Source organism: Salarias fasciatus, chromosome 20 (assembly GCF_902148845.1).
Source record: "Salarias fasciatus chromosome 20, fSalaFa1.1, whole genome shotgun sequence".
Taxonomy (NCBI): domain Eukaryota; kingdom Metazoa; phylum Chordata; class Actinopteri; order Blenniiformes; family Blenniidae; genus Salarias; species Salarias fasciatus.
This window is the reverse complement of record NC_043764.1, coordinates 6,283,023-6,298,870: the sequence shown is the minus strand read 5'-3', so window position 1 is coordinate 6,298,870 and position 15,848 is coordinate 6,283,023. Positions and strand designations below refer to the sequence as shown.

General features: G+C 43.5%; 2 protein-coding genes across 2 annotated transcripts; both read right to left on the bottom strand.

Moving 5' to 3' along the window:
* Nucleotides 1–427: 427 nt before the first annotated feature.
* LOC115408546 (serine hydroxymethyltransferase, mitochondrial-like) lies at nucleotides 428–8,038 on the bottom strand. The gene is given in 13 exon segments (XM_030119369.1): nucleotides 428–600; nucleotides 709–816; nucleotides 937–1,092; nucleotides 1,520–1,619; nucleotides 1,760–1,922; nucleotides 2,564–2,703; nucleotides 2,775–2,897; nucleotides 2,988–3,069; nucleotides 4,216–4,416; nucleotides 4,867–4,946; nucleotides 6,662–6,862; nucleotides 7,873–7,929; nucleotides 7,931–8,038. Coding segments are annotated over 13 exon segments (1,647 nt in total). The 3' UTR covers nucleotides 428–472.
* A 388-nt stretch (nucleotides 8,039–8,426) lies between these two features.
* Nucleotides 8,427–13,309, bottom strand: LOC115407959 (neurexophilin-4-like). Its single transcript, XM_030118536.1, has 2 exons — nucleotides 13,150–13,309; nucleotides 8,427–9,376 (listed from the first exon to the last, which is right to left on the bottom strand). The coding sequence occupies exons 1-2, from the start codon at nucleotides 13,225–13,227 to the stop codon at nucleotides 8,540–8,542; spliced, it is 915 nt and encodes a 304-aa protein (XP_029974396.1). The 5' UTR covers nucleotides 13,228–13,309; the 3' UTR covers nucleotides 8,427–8,539.
* Nucleotides 13,310–15,848: the final 2,539 nt, after the last annotated feature.

Below are 15,848 nucleotides of genomic sequence, written 5' to 3'. Positions count from 1 at the left end.
TGGGACTGAAATAAAATGAGCTGAGATAACACTACTGCTCAAAAACAAAACTTTTCTGACCTATTAAAGTGAGTTAAAACCATGTTTTCTGGGCCTCATGTGATACCAGTTTTTGGAAAGTTTAAAAATACTCAAATTGTAGCTTCAAAACACCTTCAAACTGAATGTATTTGTCTATGAATTTCTGTAAATATGACAGAAATCATGTTGATAAGTAGTTTTTATTTATTTCCATCATCATTTCTAGAACTGTCAAAACATTACTTTGTTGATTTGGAAGAAACGTGGGTGTCAACAATAAAAGTCATTTTCCTGATGAAGAGTTAAGACTGGAGCAGTGACGCTGCACCGTAACCACACCGACACAACACCGATCACTCCAGGAGCTTCTCCAAGAAAACCAGAGAGTGATTTCAGTTACAGAGGGAATCTTGCGGATGTGAAAGGAGCACTGTCTCTCTCTGTGATGGCCTCAGTGGTCAGTGAATCCAGGCATGGGGAAGGGCCTGGCAAAGAGCTCCACCCTCTGGCGGAGCTCTGCGATGCACGACACCGTCTCAGGGTCCTCCAGCAAGAAGGACCTGAAGCTGGAGAGGTTTCCTGGTCGAAGAGGGGCAAACATGCACAATCATAAGGACTCATGTGGTCTAGGAGGGGGTTCATAGTTTCAAAATGGTCACAAACTGCCGGGGGAAGGGAATCACTTGCCTGTTTTGCTTTTCACATCCATTGCAATCTGGATCCCTTCATCAATAAAGTCCACTACTTTTTCAAAGTCTGCTTCCTTCAGCTGCCGAGAGGTCAGAGCTGGAGTTCCTGTGAGAAAGAAAGAAACAACGTTCAGCTCACCTTTTAATGGATCAGTGATGATAAAAGTCCTAAACATCCACCCCTCCATCCCTCCATCCCTCCATCCCTCCATCCCTCCATCCATACCGAGTCTGAGCCCTCCTGGAGTGAGGGCGCTCTTGTCTCCAGGACAGGTGTTCTTGTTGGCGGTGATGGAAACCAGCTCCAGGACCCGCTCAGCCCGAGCACCGTCCATCCCGCGAGGTCGTAGGTCAACCAGGACCAGGTGGTTGTCTGTTCCCCCTGAGGAGACAAAGAAGGTGAAAGGAAATGTACTAAATTCACTTCTATTTGGTTTTGTATCAACTTGGATTCATCCATCGATCCATCTTCTCTTCCCATTCACCCATCTTAGGGACCCAGATGCTCTGGAAGAGGAAATAAATCACCTTTTCCACTTTATTCTTCATTCCCTCCCTAATGTAGGCAGTGATTAATAGTCTTCTTCCTTCTTTAAACTCTCTAATATTGGCTTTTTCCATTCAGCTGTCAAGTGAAGGTTAAGTGAACTTTTCCGAGGCGAGAATGCAAATGAGGCTCCAGCGAATGAAACATGATCGGATTGCATCAGCTGCCGGGAGAAATTCGGTCCTCTTTCCTCCATATTTCAGGCGTACAGTGAGCGTTCATTCATTCTTTAAACCAATGAAAAGCAGAAGGCAGTAATTACCTGAAACCAGAGTGTAGCCTTTCCTCAGCAGAGACTCGGCCAGGGCTTTGGCGTTTAACAGCACTTGGTTGATGTACTGTTTGAACATGGGGGTCGAAGCCTGCGCGCACACACACACACACACACATGCAACATGAAAGAGAAAGATTCGATTCAGTCTCTATCACTACTACAGCAGGACGTCTGTGTTCAGTACTGAAGTAAGGAGTTTTTAGGAGACGTCGTGCTGGAGGTCAGCACCTGTCTGAGGGCGACCGCCACTCCAGCTATGGCGTGGTTGTGAGGTCCTCCCTGAAGTGATGGGAAGACGGCGAAGTTGACCCGGTCCTGCAGGTTGTACGCCACCTCGCGACCTTTCTTGTCCACAGACCGAACACCTTTCCGGTAGAAGATCAGGCCGGCCCTGCAGGACGGAGCGGAGGGGAGGCACACACACACATGACACCAAGTCCTTCCTTTCATCTTCCATACCGGAGAGCTGAGGCTGATTCAGACTGACCAAAGGTGGATTCGGGGACACACTGGACGGGACAGTTCACCACAGGGTAAACACACAGAGACAGGCGACCTCTCCCGGTTGCTCAGTTTAAACACACGTATTTTAGATTACAGGATTAAACCAAAACATTCCCACTATCCTGCCAGATCTCCTAAAATATCTTTTTAAAATTTGTCTCATACATGTGCACAATTTAAATCATGTGATCTACTTTGTTATTTTGAAAATATGTCAATCCTGAAAACACGTTTTAAATATTTATCAAAACCTTTCGATGTAAATGTTTGAACAGATAAATAGAACTGACTGTCTGCTATTAATGCAATATAAACGGAGGAAAAAAAGAACAAATAGTCTAATTTCAGTAGTTTGTCTTTGGTGTCTAAATAGTTTAATTCAGTAAAATCTGAACTCTCTCCCAGTGTGTATCCTTAAGTTCAACTCTTCAGTTCTCTGTTGACCTCTGGCAGCAGACAAACTGAAATAACCCGAGGTGACTGACAAACACACCGGTCTGTGAGAAAGTTAAAAGTCCAGCTGCTCACCTCGCTCCTCGCAGAGACTTGTGGGTAGTGGTGGTGACCAGGTCGGCGTGCTCAAACGGCGAGGGAACAGCTCCCGCCGCCACCAGGCCGCTGATATGAGCCATGTCCGCCAGCAGGTAGGCGTTCAGCTCCACACACAGCTGGAGCACACACTCGGTTACAGGAGCAATGAAACACACACATCTTGATTTCCAGAGAAGAGAAGAGGCACCTTCTTCATGCGGGCGTAGTCGATCAGGCGGGCATAGGCGCTGGTTCCTGCTATGATGAGTCTGGGCCTGAAGAGACGGGCCGTCTTCTCCAGCTGCTCGTAGTCGATCAGTCCTGTCTGAGGCTGAAGCAAGGCAGCAACGACGGGTTTAGAATATTTTTTTTTTTCAAAAAGAACAGCTGGTTTGAACCTTCAGGTGTACAAAATACTCACATTCAGCTTGTAGGGCATTGATTCAAAGTATATTGAGGTGGCTGAGATTCGCTTAGTGTCTGTCATGTAGCCGTGGGTAAGGCTGGGAAATCACACACACACACACACACACACACACACACACACACACACACAGTAATAAAATAACATGAAATCAATCAAATCCACTGAGTTAAATTAGTTCTAAACAGTGCACCACATATAAATATCAGCTGATATAAAACTACTGCAAAGAAAATAAAACAAATAATCAAAATGCACAAAACATGTTCTTTAAATTGTGAGATAAAGGTTACAAGTTATGTAATAAAATAGAATAAACGTTTGAAAAAAAAGCTAATATAGAAGTGAAACATTTATAGAAAAACATTTTTGAAAAACAATATTAGGTAACACATTTACTTGAAGCACCCGGTATAACACATTATGAGAAGTTATAAACACTCATAAATGATCACAATGCTTTATAACCCACTATACAGCACAGGGTTAGGGTTAGGGTTAAGTCCTGATGTTATCAAGCATTGGGATCATTTATGAGTGTTTATAACTATAGCTATACAGTTCTATAATGTACTTATAATGTGTTATACAGGGGTGCTTCAAGTAAAGTGTTACCCAAAATCACATGCTCTGTATTAATCAGTTATCATTTGCAAACTATGTGAGATTTTTACCATCATCATATCTCTCATATTCATGAAGATAGAGCCACCCATCACACATCTGACAAATACACCTGTGTGGTTTATGTTCAGCCTTTTAAAACACGTCCTATTAATGTGCTGTTTCCGTTTCCCACCGTTCTGCATTTGTAGCTCAACTGAAAATGTGTTCACTTCAAAGCGGCGGCGTCATCTGACAACTCCAGACTGTGAGACTCAGTTTGTCATTTTCATTAATGCCTTTTGATGCTAAGTCTTTAAAACAACATCCGGGGAACATGTCCAAACCCCACAGGCGAAAATCTGACCATTTCATGGCACATTTAACAGAACTGAGCACCTAATAATGAAATAACTGTCAGATAATGTCATAACATAAAAGCTGAATAAACACGCTGAATGAGATTATGTGGAATGTCTTTTAAAGAGCCAGGATTGGGAGAGAGAGAGGGAGGTTTTTATCAGAGTGAGACAGCAGTCAGTGCTGTTTTATGTTTGGTTCATTCATAAAAGTGGCTCTGCAGGCTATTAAACTGGGAACATAATGTCGAACATCCACTCACTGCCCCCCATCAGGCAGGTCCAGGCCCATGATGCGGTCGTGAGGCTGCAGCACTGATGTGTAGGCCGCAAAGTTCGCCGGCGATCCGGAGTACGGCTGGACATTGACGCCCCACAGATTAGGATCCAGGCTGAAGGCAGCGAGCGCTCGCCTCTGGCACAGCAGCTCAATCTGGTCGACAACCTCTGCACCTCCATAATACCTGGGAAAGAGAAGAACACATTCAGATCCAAAGATACAGGTGAATATGTAGAATACCTTCATGTTCTCTGGTGGTGGCATTGCATTTTAATTGTATTTGAGCTGTACGGAAGACTATTTGAGTGCTTTTAATAGTAATTGAATCACATTTTATTAAACTGGAAAGCATCATTAAGAATTCACACTGAATGACATTGCATCTTGATTTGATTTATTCTAACTGTATTAGCCAATATAGTGTATTGTATCTTATATTGAAAGTGAGTTTTATATAAAATAGAAATTACATTTTTACTGGGCTATATAGTATAGCTAGAGAGTAAAATTGACATATTTGATGCCTTTTGTCATAAACCTGCTTCATTGAGATTTTTAAAATGACATGTTTGGTCTCATTTGAGGAGTTTTTTCAGATCGGGGTCACATGTTGGTGGATCGTCAGCGCTCCTACCTTTGTCCTGGATACCCCTCGGAGTATTTGTTGTTCAGACAGGAGCCCTGAGCCTCCAGTGCTGCACGGCTGCAAAAATTCTGACGGAACAAACAAAATCCACTCACTGACAGTAGTTTTTAAACACACTGAACACACCAGAACACTGTCACGCTCCATCCTTCATTCACGATGACTGAGCACACTGAGATGACCTGCAGTTTAAGCTTGTGTTCTGCAGTATGAATTTATTTGATGCACAGTAATTGTATTATTGTCTTATTTAGTTGAGTTTTGTTGCTGTAAAAGTGCCTTGAGTTGACTGTGTTGTATTTTACACTGTATGAATAAAACTTAGTTGAATTAACACTTGATTGTTGTGGTTCTTTATTCTAAAAACTCTTCCTGTTGTTATTGGAATTAATATTAATAATAACTATTTCACAAATATATGGGATGAAAAGCAAGTATAACCAGCTTGAACTTGATCCGTAAATATAACAAAATGTTTATTGCAGGTACTGTAGTCGTACTGAGGGACAAATACAGCCGACTCTAACTCGTCCCGAGTCCCTGCGGGGTTCAGCACTATGTCAAATGTCAGAGAAGACATGGAACTTCAAAAAAGAAAATGAATGTAAATGAATTTTTCTCCCTGTCTCAGTTTATTTTTTTCCTCCCAGTCTCACTTCAGCTCATCTTCTCTCCCTTTCAGTCTCTCTCGCTCTCTGTCCTCCTCGGCCGCCCCCTCTGTCTTCTTATTATACCAAACCTGTCACTGTTCAGGGATCCCTCAATCATTCCAGTGGGGTTTAAATCCAGCTCCCCGTGTGACAAATGTCTCCTTCTATGACATTTCAAAACGCAGCCCTGACACACACACACACACACACACACACCCGGTCGCCCCTCCTCCCCGACATGGCTTAAAACGTGGAGATCAATGGAAGGAATCAGTGAGGGAACCTAATGGGATCGTTTGACTGTGTTCCTGCAGTAAAAACAGGGACCCTCCACTGGGAGTCAGCCTGCAGCTGCGAGAGTGACTGACAGCGCCGCGCATGCAAGAGAAGATGAAAATCTTTCAGATGTCATTGTGACTGATAGTGTTGTGAGTTCATAATTGGTGGAGGATAGAGGAACAAAAGCTCCCTTCTTTTCCCACAGCTTCCACTTTAGAAGAAATCAGTGGCTTGCAAAGGACGGATCTTCAAAGGAGACTCTGAAGGAAGAGAAAACTCTGAAGAAAACAGCGGAATTCTAGAAACTTTGGCGACTTGAGGTTTCACCAGTGTAAAAGGGGCTTTCTGCAGTTTAAGTTCTCTCGCTTTCTATCTCACTTTAACACATCTGTCCATGGGAGAGCAGAGAGGATAATTAGCAACTTGCTTTAATCCCGTCCGCTCACAGTGCGAGCAGCCGCTATCCTGCAGTGTGAACACAGTCAGACTCGGAACTGAACATCTCTCCCACCAAACCCAGAGCAGCCTGATGCATCTGGTGGTCTTCATTTGCAGACATGAAAGACCCTATGCAAATTTGTACAAGAGAAAAAAATGAAAACCTCCAACAACAAAATCCACCTAGATTTGACTTTGGTATCTACTGGATGGAAATAAGTTTACATAAGATAGAAACATGTGTTCCTCCTGCAGTGTTTTCTCACAGTGTGTGACGCAAAGCACTGAGCAAACATTCCAGCGGTCCCTTTCCGTTCTCCTCACCACACTGTGGATCATGGGTCACCTCAGTTTACACACAATGAACGTGTTTTTCAGAGCAGGAGGTCGCGGACGTGTTTGTTTCCCCGCCTCACCTCTGAAGCGATGAGCTCCAGTCCCCGGCACTGCCTGTCTTTCTCCCGCTGCAGGAGACCCCACATCTCCGGGTCGTCCTGGGCCAGGCTGTCCTGGCCGGTCCACCCGCCACCGCCGCCACTGCAGAGGCCTCGTCTCCTCGACTCCACCGCCGCCTGGCCTTCTCTCCCCACACATCCTGAAGCCCTGAGGAGGACAGGCTGCTGGACCCACAAAAAATCCAGTTTAGTCACAATTTAAGTGTCCACTTAAGAAATGATAGTGAAACTGTTTTTGCCACAATAAATTATATGCATGATCTGCGTTAAGAGACTTATTTCTTGCAACTTATTTCTCTAAAAAACTGACTTATTAATAAGAAAGAAAAAAACCTCTTGAGGAGACAAATAGTTGCAGAGTGTGATGCAACTCTCTATTGTGCTTTAAATTGTCTGTGCAGAGTTAAAAAAAAAAAAAAAAGTTTCTGAGGGTTTCTCTTCTGTTGTTGTTGTCCATGATTGCTCCTTTGGTGTCTTTTGAAACCCTCCCGAAGAGTGAGCCTGTGCAAAAACACTTTCATCACTCAAAATTATAATACTTTGCACCAGGGGTTTGGAAACAGGGGAGTTAGAATAATGCGTCTTTTGATGTTCTAAACAATCCATTAAATGAAAGGCAGTGAAAAACCAAGCATGTTATTCAGTGGAGCAGTTAAGGAAAACCTTGGACATGAAAAGTGTATGTGGGCTGGCAAGACATGCAGTGACGGAGTTATCAGGGTCTTGTTTGTTGGAGCCAGCTTGTAGCTGCATGATACTTATGTAACGGTGTTATTGTGGCCTAATAGACAGATTACCGTTCAAGCATAAACACATGTTGAAGTAAGTTGCCTTTCATCTTTTGTATTCATAATTTTTTTTTCTGAGCTCTGACTCTGTAGCAGGTCTTGCATAAAGTCTGGACTGCACACTCCACTTTCTGTCAACAATAAAAACCATTCTGGGACAAATGTCAGCATGTTTTTCTACAATCCAAAACTTTGCATCATCATTAAAGTAATTCTTGCCAGGCTGCAGGTGTCCACAGGTGACAAGCTGACCCAGTTGGCACGAAGCACAATTTTAACTACAACAAGTCATACATGCATGAAAGAGGATTTCCTAATGCAGACACAAGTGCATCCGAGTGTTGAATGAAAATGGTTCAAGTTGAAGAAATATTGTGAACTTACCCGAAGCGCCTGGCGGACCGACAGGGAGAGCATGTTGGTGACAGCTGCAGGCTCGGGACAGCAAAAATACTCCCAAGGTACAAAGGGTGAAAGTAAAATCAGTGGAAGGGGAAGCAGGGACATGCGTACTCTGAGACTGATAAAGCTGGCTATCACAATAACTCATTTGTTTCTGTCTGGGTCAGCGCTTTGTAAATGTGATAAAGAATATGCCACACAATAAAACAGGCACAACATTTTTACTGCCTAGGAGAAACACCAGAAGCCAGTTTGTTTAAAAACTACAGATGCTGCTGCCCCTCATTAAATACATACAGTGTTTATTAATGGCAAGAATAATCTGATGTACATTTGAAAAAAAAAAACAAATAAAAATAATGCAACACAATATACAAAGTCACTGTGTGAACAGAATTACTTCTTCTTTTTTTTTTTTTAATCAGCCATGTGTCTCTTCTGGTGAGTCTCTAAAGTTCCAGGTAACACAAACACCACGTCTTCACACTCTTCTTAACCAGGCTGCAGCATGTTGACCCACAGTTTGTTGTAAATTGTGACAACGGATGGAAATCGATAAATAAAACCCAGAACAGCTCATACTGTAGAATGTTCAAAGGATGTGTGATAAGCTCGTGTCGACGTCTCAGTTTCACAGTCTGAGACTGATTCATCCGAAGTGCTGCTGGTTCTGCTCGGACTGGAAGTTGTGGTCGGGACAGACTTTCTGCACCAGCCTGTAATCTGTGCCGGTGAACGCGATGAAGATGCATATCACTTTGAAAGGTTTGGCGCAGATCCAGGCCGCCTGTGACTGAGTGTTCTCGGTGTAGCAGGTCTGTCCAGGGTCGTACATGCAGGGCTTGGTCTTCTTGGAGCGGTTGGTTCTCTGGTACTCCACCCGGCAGTTGAGCTCGGTCACCATCAGCACGTCCTGCTGGTGCCTCTGCTGCTCGGTCGGGGCGCTGCTGGTGGACTGAGGGGGGCTCGGGAACTGGGTCGTCAGGTCCGGAAGCAGGACCGAGTTCTTGGCGTGGGCGCTCAGAGCCGCGGGGTCCAGGACGTCCCAGCCCACGGCTCTGGAGGGCGGCACGATGCTGACGGAGATGTTCCCCAGACGGGACGAGTTGTGGCGGAAGTAGACGCTGAAGGTGCCGTTGATGTGGTCCACGATCTTCCCCGTCACAAGGAGGCTGAACTTCATCGTTTTCACGTTGAAGTAGAAATCCCCCCAGCCCAGGATCTTCTTCGCCTTGGAGGATGCTTTGGCTGGAGGTTTAGACTTGGGCGGAGGGCGGTACAGGTACTGGTCCAGGGCCTGCGAGAAGTTCTGAGGCCAGCCGTAGGGGCCGAGCGAGCCGTACGCTGGTGTTTTGTGTTTGGTGGAAATGACCTGTAAGTCTTTGGAGAGATGTTTCACCTTCAGGTCGGCCCTCATCGTGTCCTCGCCGCCTTCTCCGTCCTCCATCCACTGAGGGCTCTGAAAGTCCAGCGGCTTGAAGGTTTCCTGAACCTGCAGGGAACAAAAACGTTGAGGAGGATCTGAAAATGTGAAGGTGAATGGAAAATGGAAAATGACTGACTGAGCCATGCGCCCTGCAGGGTTCGGGTTAAAAGATTAATCAGAACTGTCCACCTGGACCCTGATGATATTTTGGTGGTCTGGTTCAGTTACTGTGACCTCAGGCAGCTCATGCTGAGCACATTTTAAAGCTTGTGTGAATAGTTTTTAGTACATGTGTTACATACAGCAGGTGTGTGTGTGTGTGTGTGTGTGTGTATTACTATCGACTGGCTGAGCGCTGGATCAATGCAACTGCGAGGCAGCTTTTCTAGTGCTCTAAACAAGACAAAGTAAATCCTTAACCTCGGATGACCGAGCTTAACAATTTCCCTCTAACTCAAGCTACCTTTTAAGTTCGTGTCTTACTGTGATAAAATATAAAAGCGCTATAAAAAAGATGAGTTACTCATTTCTGCGCCTACAGTCTGATGGCTTTCTGTAGTATCTCGAAGTGGTTGAAGGGGAAGCTGTTTGTCCTCCAGACAGGGTTTCATTACACCATTCAATCTTTGTTTTTGTCTGAACTCTGTGTGAACAGCAGGCATTATAAGAAAAACAAACTCAGCCTCCGTGTGTTTTTGGCACCTTGCATCGCTCAACCAATGTTACGACTGTACTTTGATTCCTCGTAGATTAACAACATCGTTTACTCAAAATGCAAAACAGACGTGCGACTTTCTGGTTTCACTGTAGTGAAAATTTTCTCCATTAAATGGAAAAATTAAAACCCACTGGTTGGCCTTATTTCACACCTGTGAACTTCCAGTTACTGACAGTTTTTAGTTTGCGTGAGATGTTCTGCAGAACGTGACTGAACAAACAGGAGACAAAGCGGCCTTGGCCACCGGAGTGATATTGAATGAAGGACAGCTTCCCTGTCGTTGCATTACAAGGCAGCACATAATCGATTCAAATAATTAATCCTCAATGTGTCGACTCCTCACAATGAGGACGACATGAAATTGACTCTGATCAATAGGCTATCAGCTCCAGGCAAGGACTCCTGTAACAAGGAACACACACACACACACACACACCGGCGCGCATGCACTCACCTCCATTAAGACCTCGCTCGTTAAAACTATATACCTTTCAGAGTGACCTTGATAATGGACTATGTGAAAAATACAGCAGGTCACTTTTGAAAGAGTAACACAAAGGGATACAATCCCAAACAGAATGGATGAAACCAGAGAAAAGATGCTGCATGTTTTCCACTCGTGGGGCGTTTTGTCCCAGACATGTTTAGATTGTATGCATCTCTGTCTGTTCTACTTCTGATCCGAGGTCGTGGGAGGATGCTGACAAATGGAATAAATTCTGGAAAGTCCAACACAAAAAGATACGGACAACCACACCTGCAGGAAGCTCGGAGTCCTTAATTAACCTGTTAAACCTCTACATATATCATAAAAAAATCTATAAACCAGAGTACAAAGGGAAAACACACCCACCCACCCATGCAAAGTCCACACAATATGAATCCACACTGGATTCAGAGTTTCCTCATGCAGAGGTGCGAGGAGCCAATCACTGGAGCGCTGCATAGCTTTGCCAAAACAATCATAAAAAACCTGTTTATTGATCATCACTGCGTTCTTTTGTGCATTTCTTTATCTCTTTCCTGTGGTTTTGCATTTTCTCTTCTTAATTATTGGTCTCCCCTTCATTAATATGCTGCGTATAAGCATCTCTCTCACACACACACATCCAAACTTACTGGCCTTGTGCTGAAAATCAAACAAGATGACACAGTGTGGGGGAACAGTCGGCAGATTACGTGCAAGAGTTGCACGTCAACATGACTCGTTAAGCTGCTTTACCTCCTCACAATGTTCACCACAATGAACAGTGAGTGGTGAGACACACACTCCTCAAGTGTTTGAAGAATGTGCAGCATTTGTCCACAGTTGGGGGAAAAAAAAAGCAAACGATGGGAAAAAGTGTTTTCAGTTTTTTTTTTAACAGCTCGTTTCGAGCAGAAAACGTCAGAGAAATGTGATGAACTCTGCTTGACTGTCCTTAGTTAAGAAAACACACACAGCGCTGCAGAAGAAATATAACAGAGCGCAACCGTGAAAATTAGTAATATGTTCAGATCTATGAAGCGGCTTATTAAAAGCCAGGCAACCTGCTGCTGTTGTGCCTATTAAGACTCACGAATCCCTGGAAATCAAGTCATTAGTGGGGATGTTTGTGTGAGTCATATTCCTGACAGTCACTGCGAAGCCGACGTGACGAGCTGCCAGTTTTATCAGAGGACAAATGAACAGACAGATTTAGGTTCATATCCCAGTTATTACTATTATGAAACTCAACATCGCAGGAGAACGCAGGTGCTGACACACTTCACTGCATGGGGAAACACTCCAGTTTTCCAGGTGGGGTGGTTAAATGTGTGTGAGACAGGTCAAAGTTCATTACGCTCTCAGTAGAGCTGAAACATGAGTTCTGCAAAAACTTCTGCACACTCATTCCCACCCCTTTTTTTCATCATAATGTGTTGAAGGCAGACAGAGCTTTATTTTAGTGTTCTCTCCCAGATTCCTGAATAAACAGCTCCCAGGATGTCATTATTTCTCACCAACAAGTGGGATTCTCATCACCCTTAACCAGCCCATCTCTGTGCGCCACTTTCTGCCTCCTCCTGTAACTCCAGCTGTGCCTATTGTTACCAGCCTAAACCCCCGGCTCTGCGCTGTTCTCACCTACCCTAATTGGAGCCCACAGTGTGACAGCCGTGTCACTGGCTCAGTGTCAAGATGCCAGCGCAGTGACTGCAACTGAGCAACAGCGGCGGAGCGGATGCAAGCGCGAGGCTCGTGCAAAAGCACCTGCAGAGGCAAAAAAAAAAAAAAACTGGGAGGAGGATTTTCTCTGTAAATCTTTTTAGGGACACACACACACACACACACAAATCCTTCCTTCTACAAGGTTAAAAAAAGAAGTTAATATTTTAGTTTTTATTTTAAAAAGAAGAAACAATGCTTCTTTTGCCAGTGGCTGAGAAACTTCACAGACATTCAGTTTCAAGTATTAAATACTAAATGAATCACGCTGAGGTTTTTTTTTTTTCCCTTGTCTGTGATGAAGTTGCAGATGTTCATGCAGCATGAGATGAGAAAGTTCAATTAGAGACATAAGAGCAGAGTAAATTACAATTAGAGCCTGGAAGAGATGCACAAGGCGCCCAACTGGTAAATTAAAACTGTCATGAAGAGTCAACTTTCATCAAGTCTAAAGACAGTCTTACAGCATGAAATAAAAAGTCTTTAGTCACGAATGTGGAAAATCTAAGGAAGGTCCTTATCACAACCCAGATGAAGACCAGGCTACTTTTCATATTCTTATTTTTGTGTATGGAAGTTCCTGTTGAATAGAATATATTAAAAGAATCTCCATCATCAACCTGAAACTATCTGAACAATTTCCTCTACAACCAATGCCACCGTGTTAAATTACCAATAAGGTTTGAGTATAGCTGAAAGCAACTATCAAAACACATTTAACAAAATTAAAAAAAAAAACATCTTGAATGTGCAACTGTGCAGCAAAATGATTAATGATTAACAATCCCAAAACCTGAAGGATAAGGATGAAAAACAGTTCAGCTTATGTTATGATGATGTGTTTGAATGAATCCTCAGGGAGAAGAGAGAACTCTTGGTGTTTCCCAGTGAGAGCCTCGACCGGGAGCCAAGCAGCGTTCAACTCACCGCTGAAGGAAGCAGCCACAGACAGGTGATGGCAAAGTTCAAACACAGGGCTCTCATTTTGCAGCAACGCTTCTCCATCCAGAGAGCCGAGCCGGGGCGTCTCGCAGGAAACCTGAACGCAAGATTCACCGAGTTCGAGCCGACTCTCACTTCTGAAGTAGAGAAGACATTCTGCAGCGAGATGCTCAACAAGCCCCAAGATGTGGAGTGAATTCGCCTCAGCTCTGCCTCTCCTCCCACCTCCTCCCTCCCTCCCTCCCTCTCTCTCTCTCTCTCGCTCTCTCTCCTGCAGCTCTCTCACTGTCCCTCACACACACACACACACACACACACACACACACACACACACACACACACTCACACACACACTCACTTGTTTCAGACCCCCAATGAGGACAAGAGTGTGTAAGGTCTATACGGTGACTCCAAAATTTTTAATGATTTGAAAACACACACACACACACACACCACACACACACACACACACACACACACACACACACACACACACACACACACACCTATTTTAGTAAGAAAAATAAAATAAAACTCTGCCACACAACAAAATTCTGTCCAATGAAAATAATAATACTATATAACACACACACACACACACACACACACACACACACACACACACACACACACACACACACAGCCCCTCACTTGCCTCTTTGCTCATTTCCACCACCTGGCCAGTCCTTATTATGACTCATCAACCCGGGAAAAGACACTTTCAGGCAGGCACAGTTTGACAGCCCTCCCCGCTGTCCCTGCATACTTTAGCCACAGGGAGGCTGACAAAATGACAAGAGCCCTCTGTAGGAAATGTTAAAAAAACAGAAAAAAATCACTGACATCTTGTGCTGCCTCTGCCTATCTGTGGCATTTTAAGGCAGCAAAATGCAGCAGAAGTCACCAGATACACTGTCTTCTGTTAAAAGCCTTAATGAGATTGTGTTAAAACAGACACCATCCTGAGTTTATGTATTCAAACGCCTCAGTGTTTTGTAACTGGTGTGTGTGTGTGTGTATTTGATGGACCTGCTGCTTGCTTTCATCCATATAATTGGACTCAGTTGTAGAAGATGGATAAGATGGAATAATCCACAACTAATGCTCTTTCCTGTTCCAGTGAACTTTTTCAGTTAACTATGTGTTTATGTGTTGCACCACTGCGAAGGCGGGACGGTTCACACAATATAACAAGCCTTGCGAACACGACTCACTGTTAAGGGTGAGCGCTGAGGGTTCTCCTGAATAACTTGTGTGTTTGGCCATTGCAGACTGTTAAAGTCTCCTGTAATTCTAGAGCAACTTGAAAATGGATGTATATGGATACAGTGGCTTTGCATTAAGAAGGATTTTGTGTTTTTCTTTTTTTTTGGGGGGGGGGGTTCTTTTTGTATATATTACTATAAGAAGGAGGAACTGCAGTGAGATTGTCATTTTCTCAAAGGTATTATCTAACTGTCCTATTGATATGGTAAAATTATGTATTCAGAATGACAGACACACACACACACACACACACACACACACACACACACACACACACACACACACACACACACTCAGATATACAGTGAATCCCTAACCTAAGTGTTTGCAGTAAAGTTTGATTGAATATTCATTGTGCTGTTTCCTGCTGGCTGAACCGGAACAGCATGATGAGCCATGAAAGCCTGAATACATATGCGACTGAGCTGCTCTATGATTAATTGCGTGCTTGAGTGCAAAAGTGTGTTCACACAGTCCAGTTGGCTAATTGTAAGGAACTCAGAGAACCTGGACAGTGTTGTGTCTAATACATCTGTAGAGAGGAAACACAACAGCAGCTGAAGTGATAAAAGCAGGGAAGTCCACATTGCACAAAACAAAAAAGGTTGCATTTATTTCTTAAAAGAACCCAAAGCCACTCTGGCAACGCCTGATGCATTACACTGGAAAATGTTCTGATTTGTTGATGTGCAAGTAGTCGATTTTAAAGCACAAGAAATTTACCCGTCAGTTTCGCTGTAAATGCAACTTTTATTCCTTTTGAGATTGTGCAATATTCTAAGTAAGTAGATGTTTGTTTGTATTTGTGCCTTCTTGTTACCTCTTGGCTCGGCCATCATTTTAAATGAGAGGGTATTATACCTTGTAAAATGAAGGCGAAATAAAAGAATGAATTCATTGCTGTAATTGACCAGTATGGCCAGTAGGTGGCGATGATGCTCTTGCAGGCTGGTTGTGGCTCCCTCCGAAACTTCAGGAAGAGGAAGAAAAGACAAGGTAATTACAGAAAATTTTACTTAAAGAAATTCAACTTTTGCTTTAAAAAAAAAGTGTTGCGGAAGAAAATGTTGTTTGTACAATTACTTAGTAACTTAATAGCTGCGAAGAAGTAATTGACTGTATGGTAGTTACTCAGCAGCACAGACAGCTAACCTGGCTATCAGCTAGCGGAAGAACTAGCAGGTCATTTATGTAACAAATACTGCTCAGTGTGGTTTTAACATTACTCCTTTAATGCTGAATAAGAATTTCAAACACATTTTTGTTCCTGGATTTTTACATTCTGGAGGCTGTTTTCACCTGGGTGGATTTCTTCTCAACTGTCAGAGAAACAGAGGTAAAAATTTTTCCTTTTTTTTTTTGAAAATGTTTATTGCACCAAATAATGTGCAGCATGTGCTGTGTGGTATTTAATATAT

Coding starts and splice junctions, on each gene's coding strand:
- LOC115407959 (XM_030118536.1), bottom strand. CDS start 13,227: ATGGAGAAGCGTTGCTGCAAAATGAGAGCCCTGTGTTTGAACTTTGCC. Junction 9,377..13,149: donor TGTGGCTGCTTCCTTCAGCG/GTGAGTTGAACG, acceptor CTGCAGGTTCAG/GAAACCTTCAAGCCGCTGGA.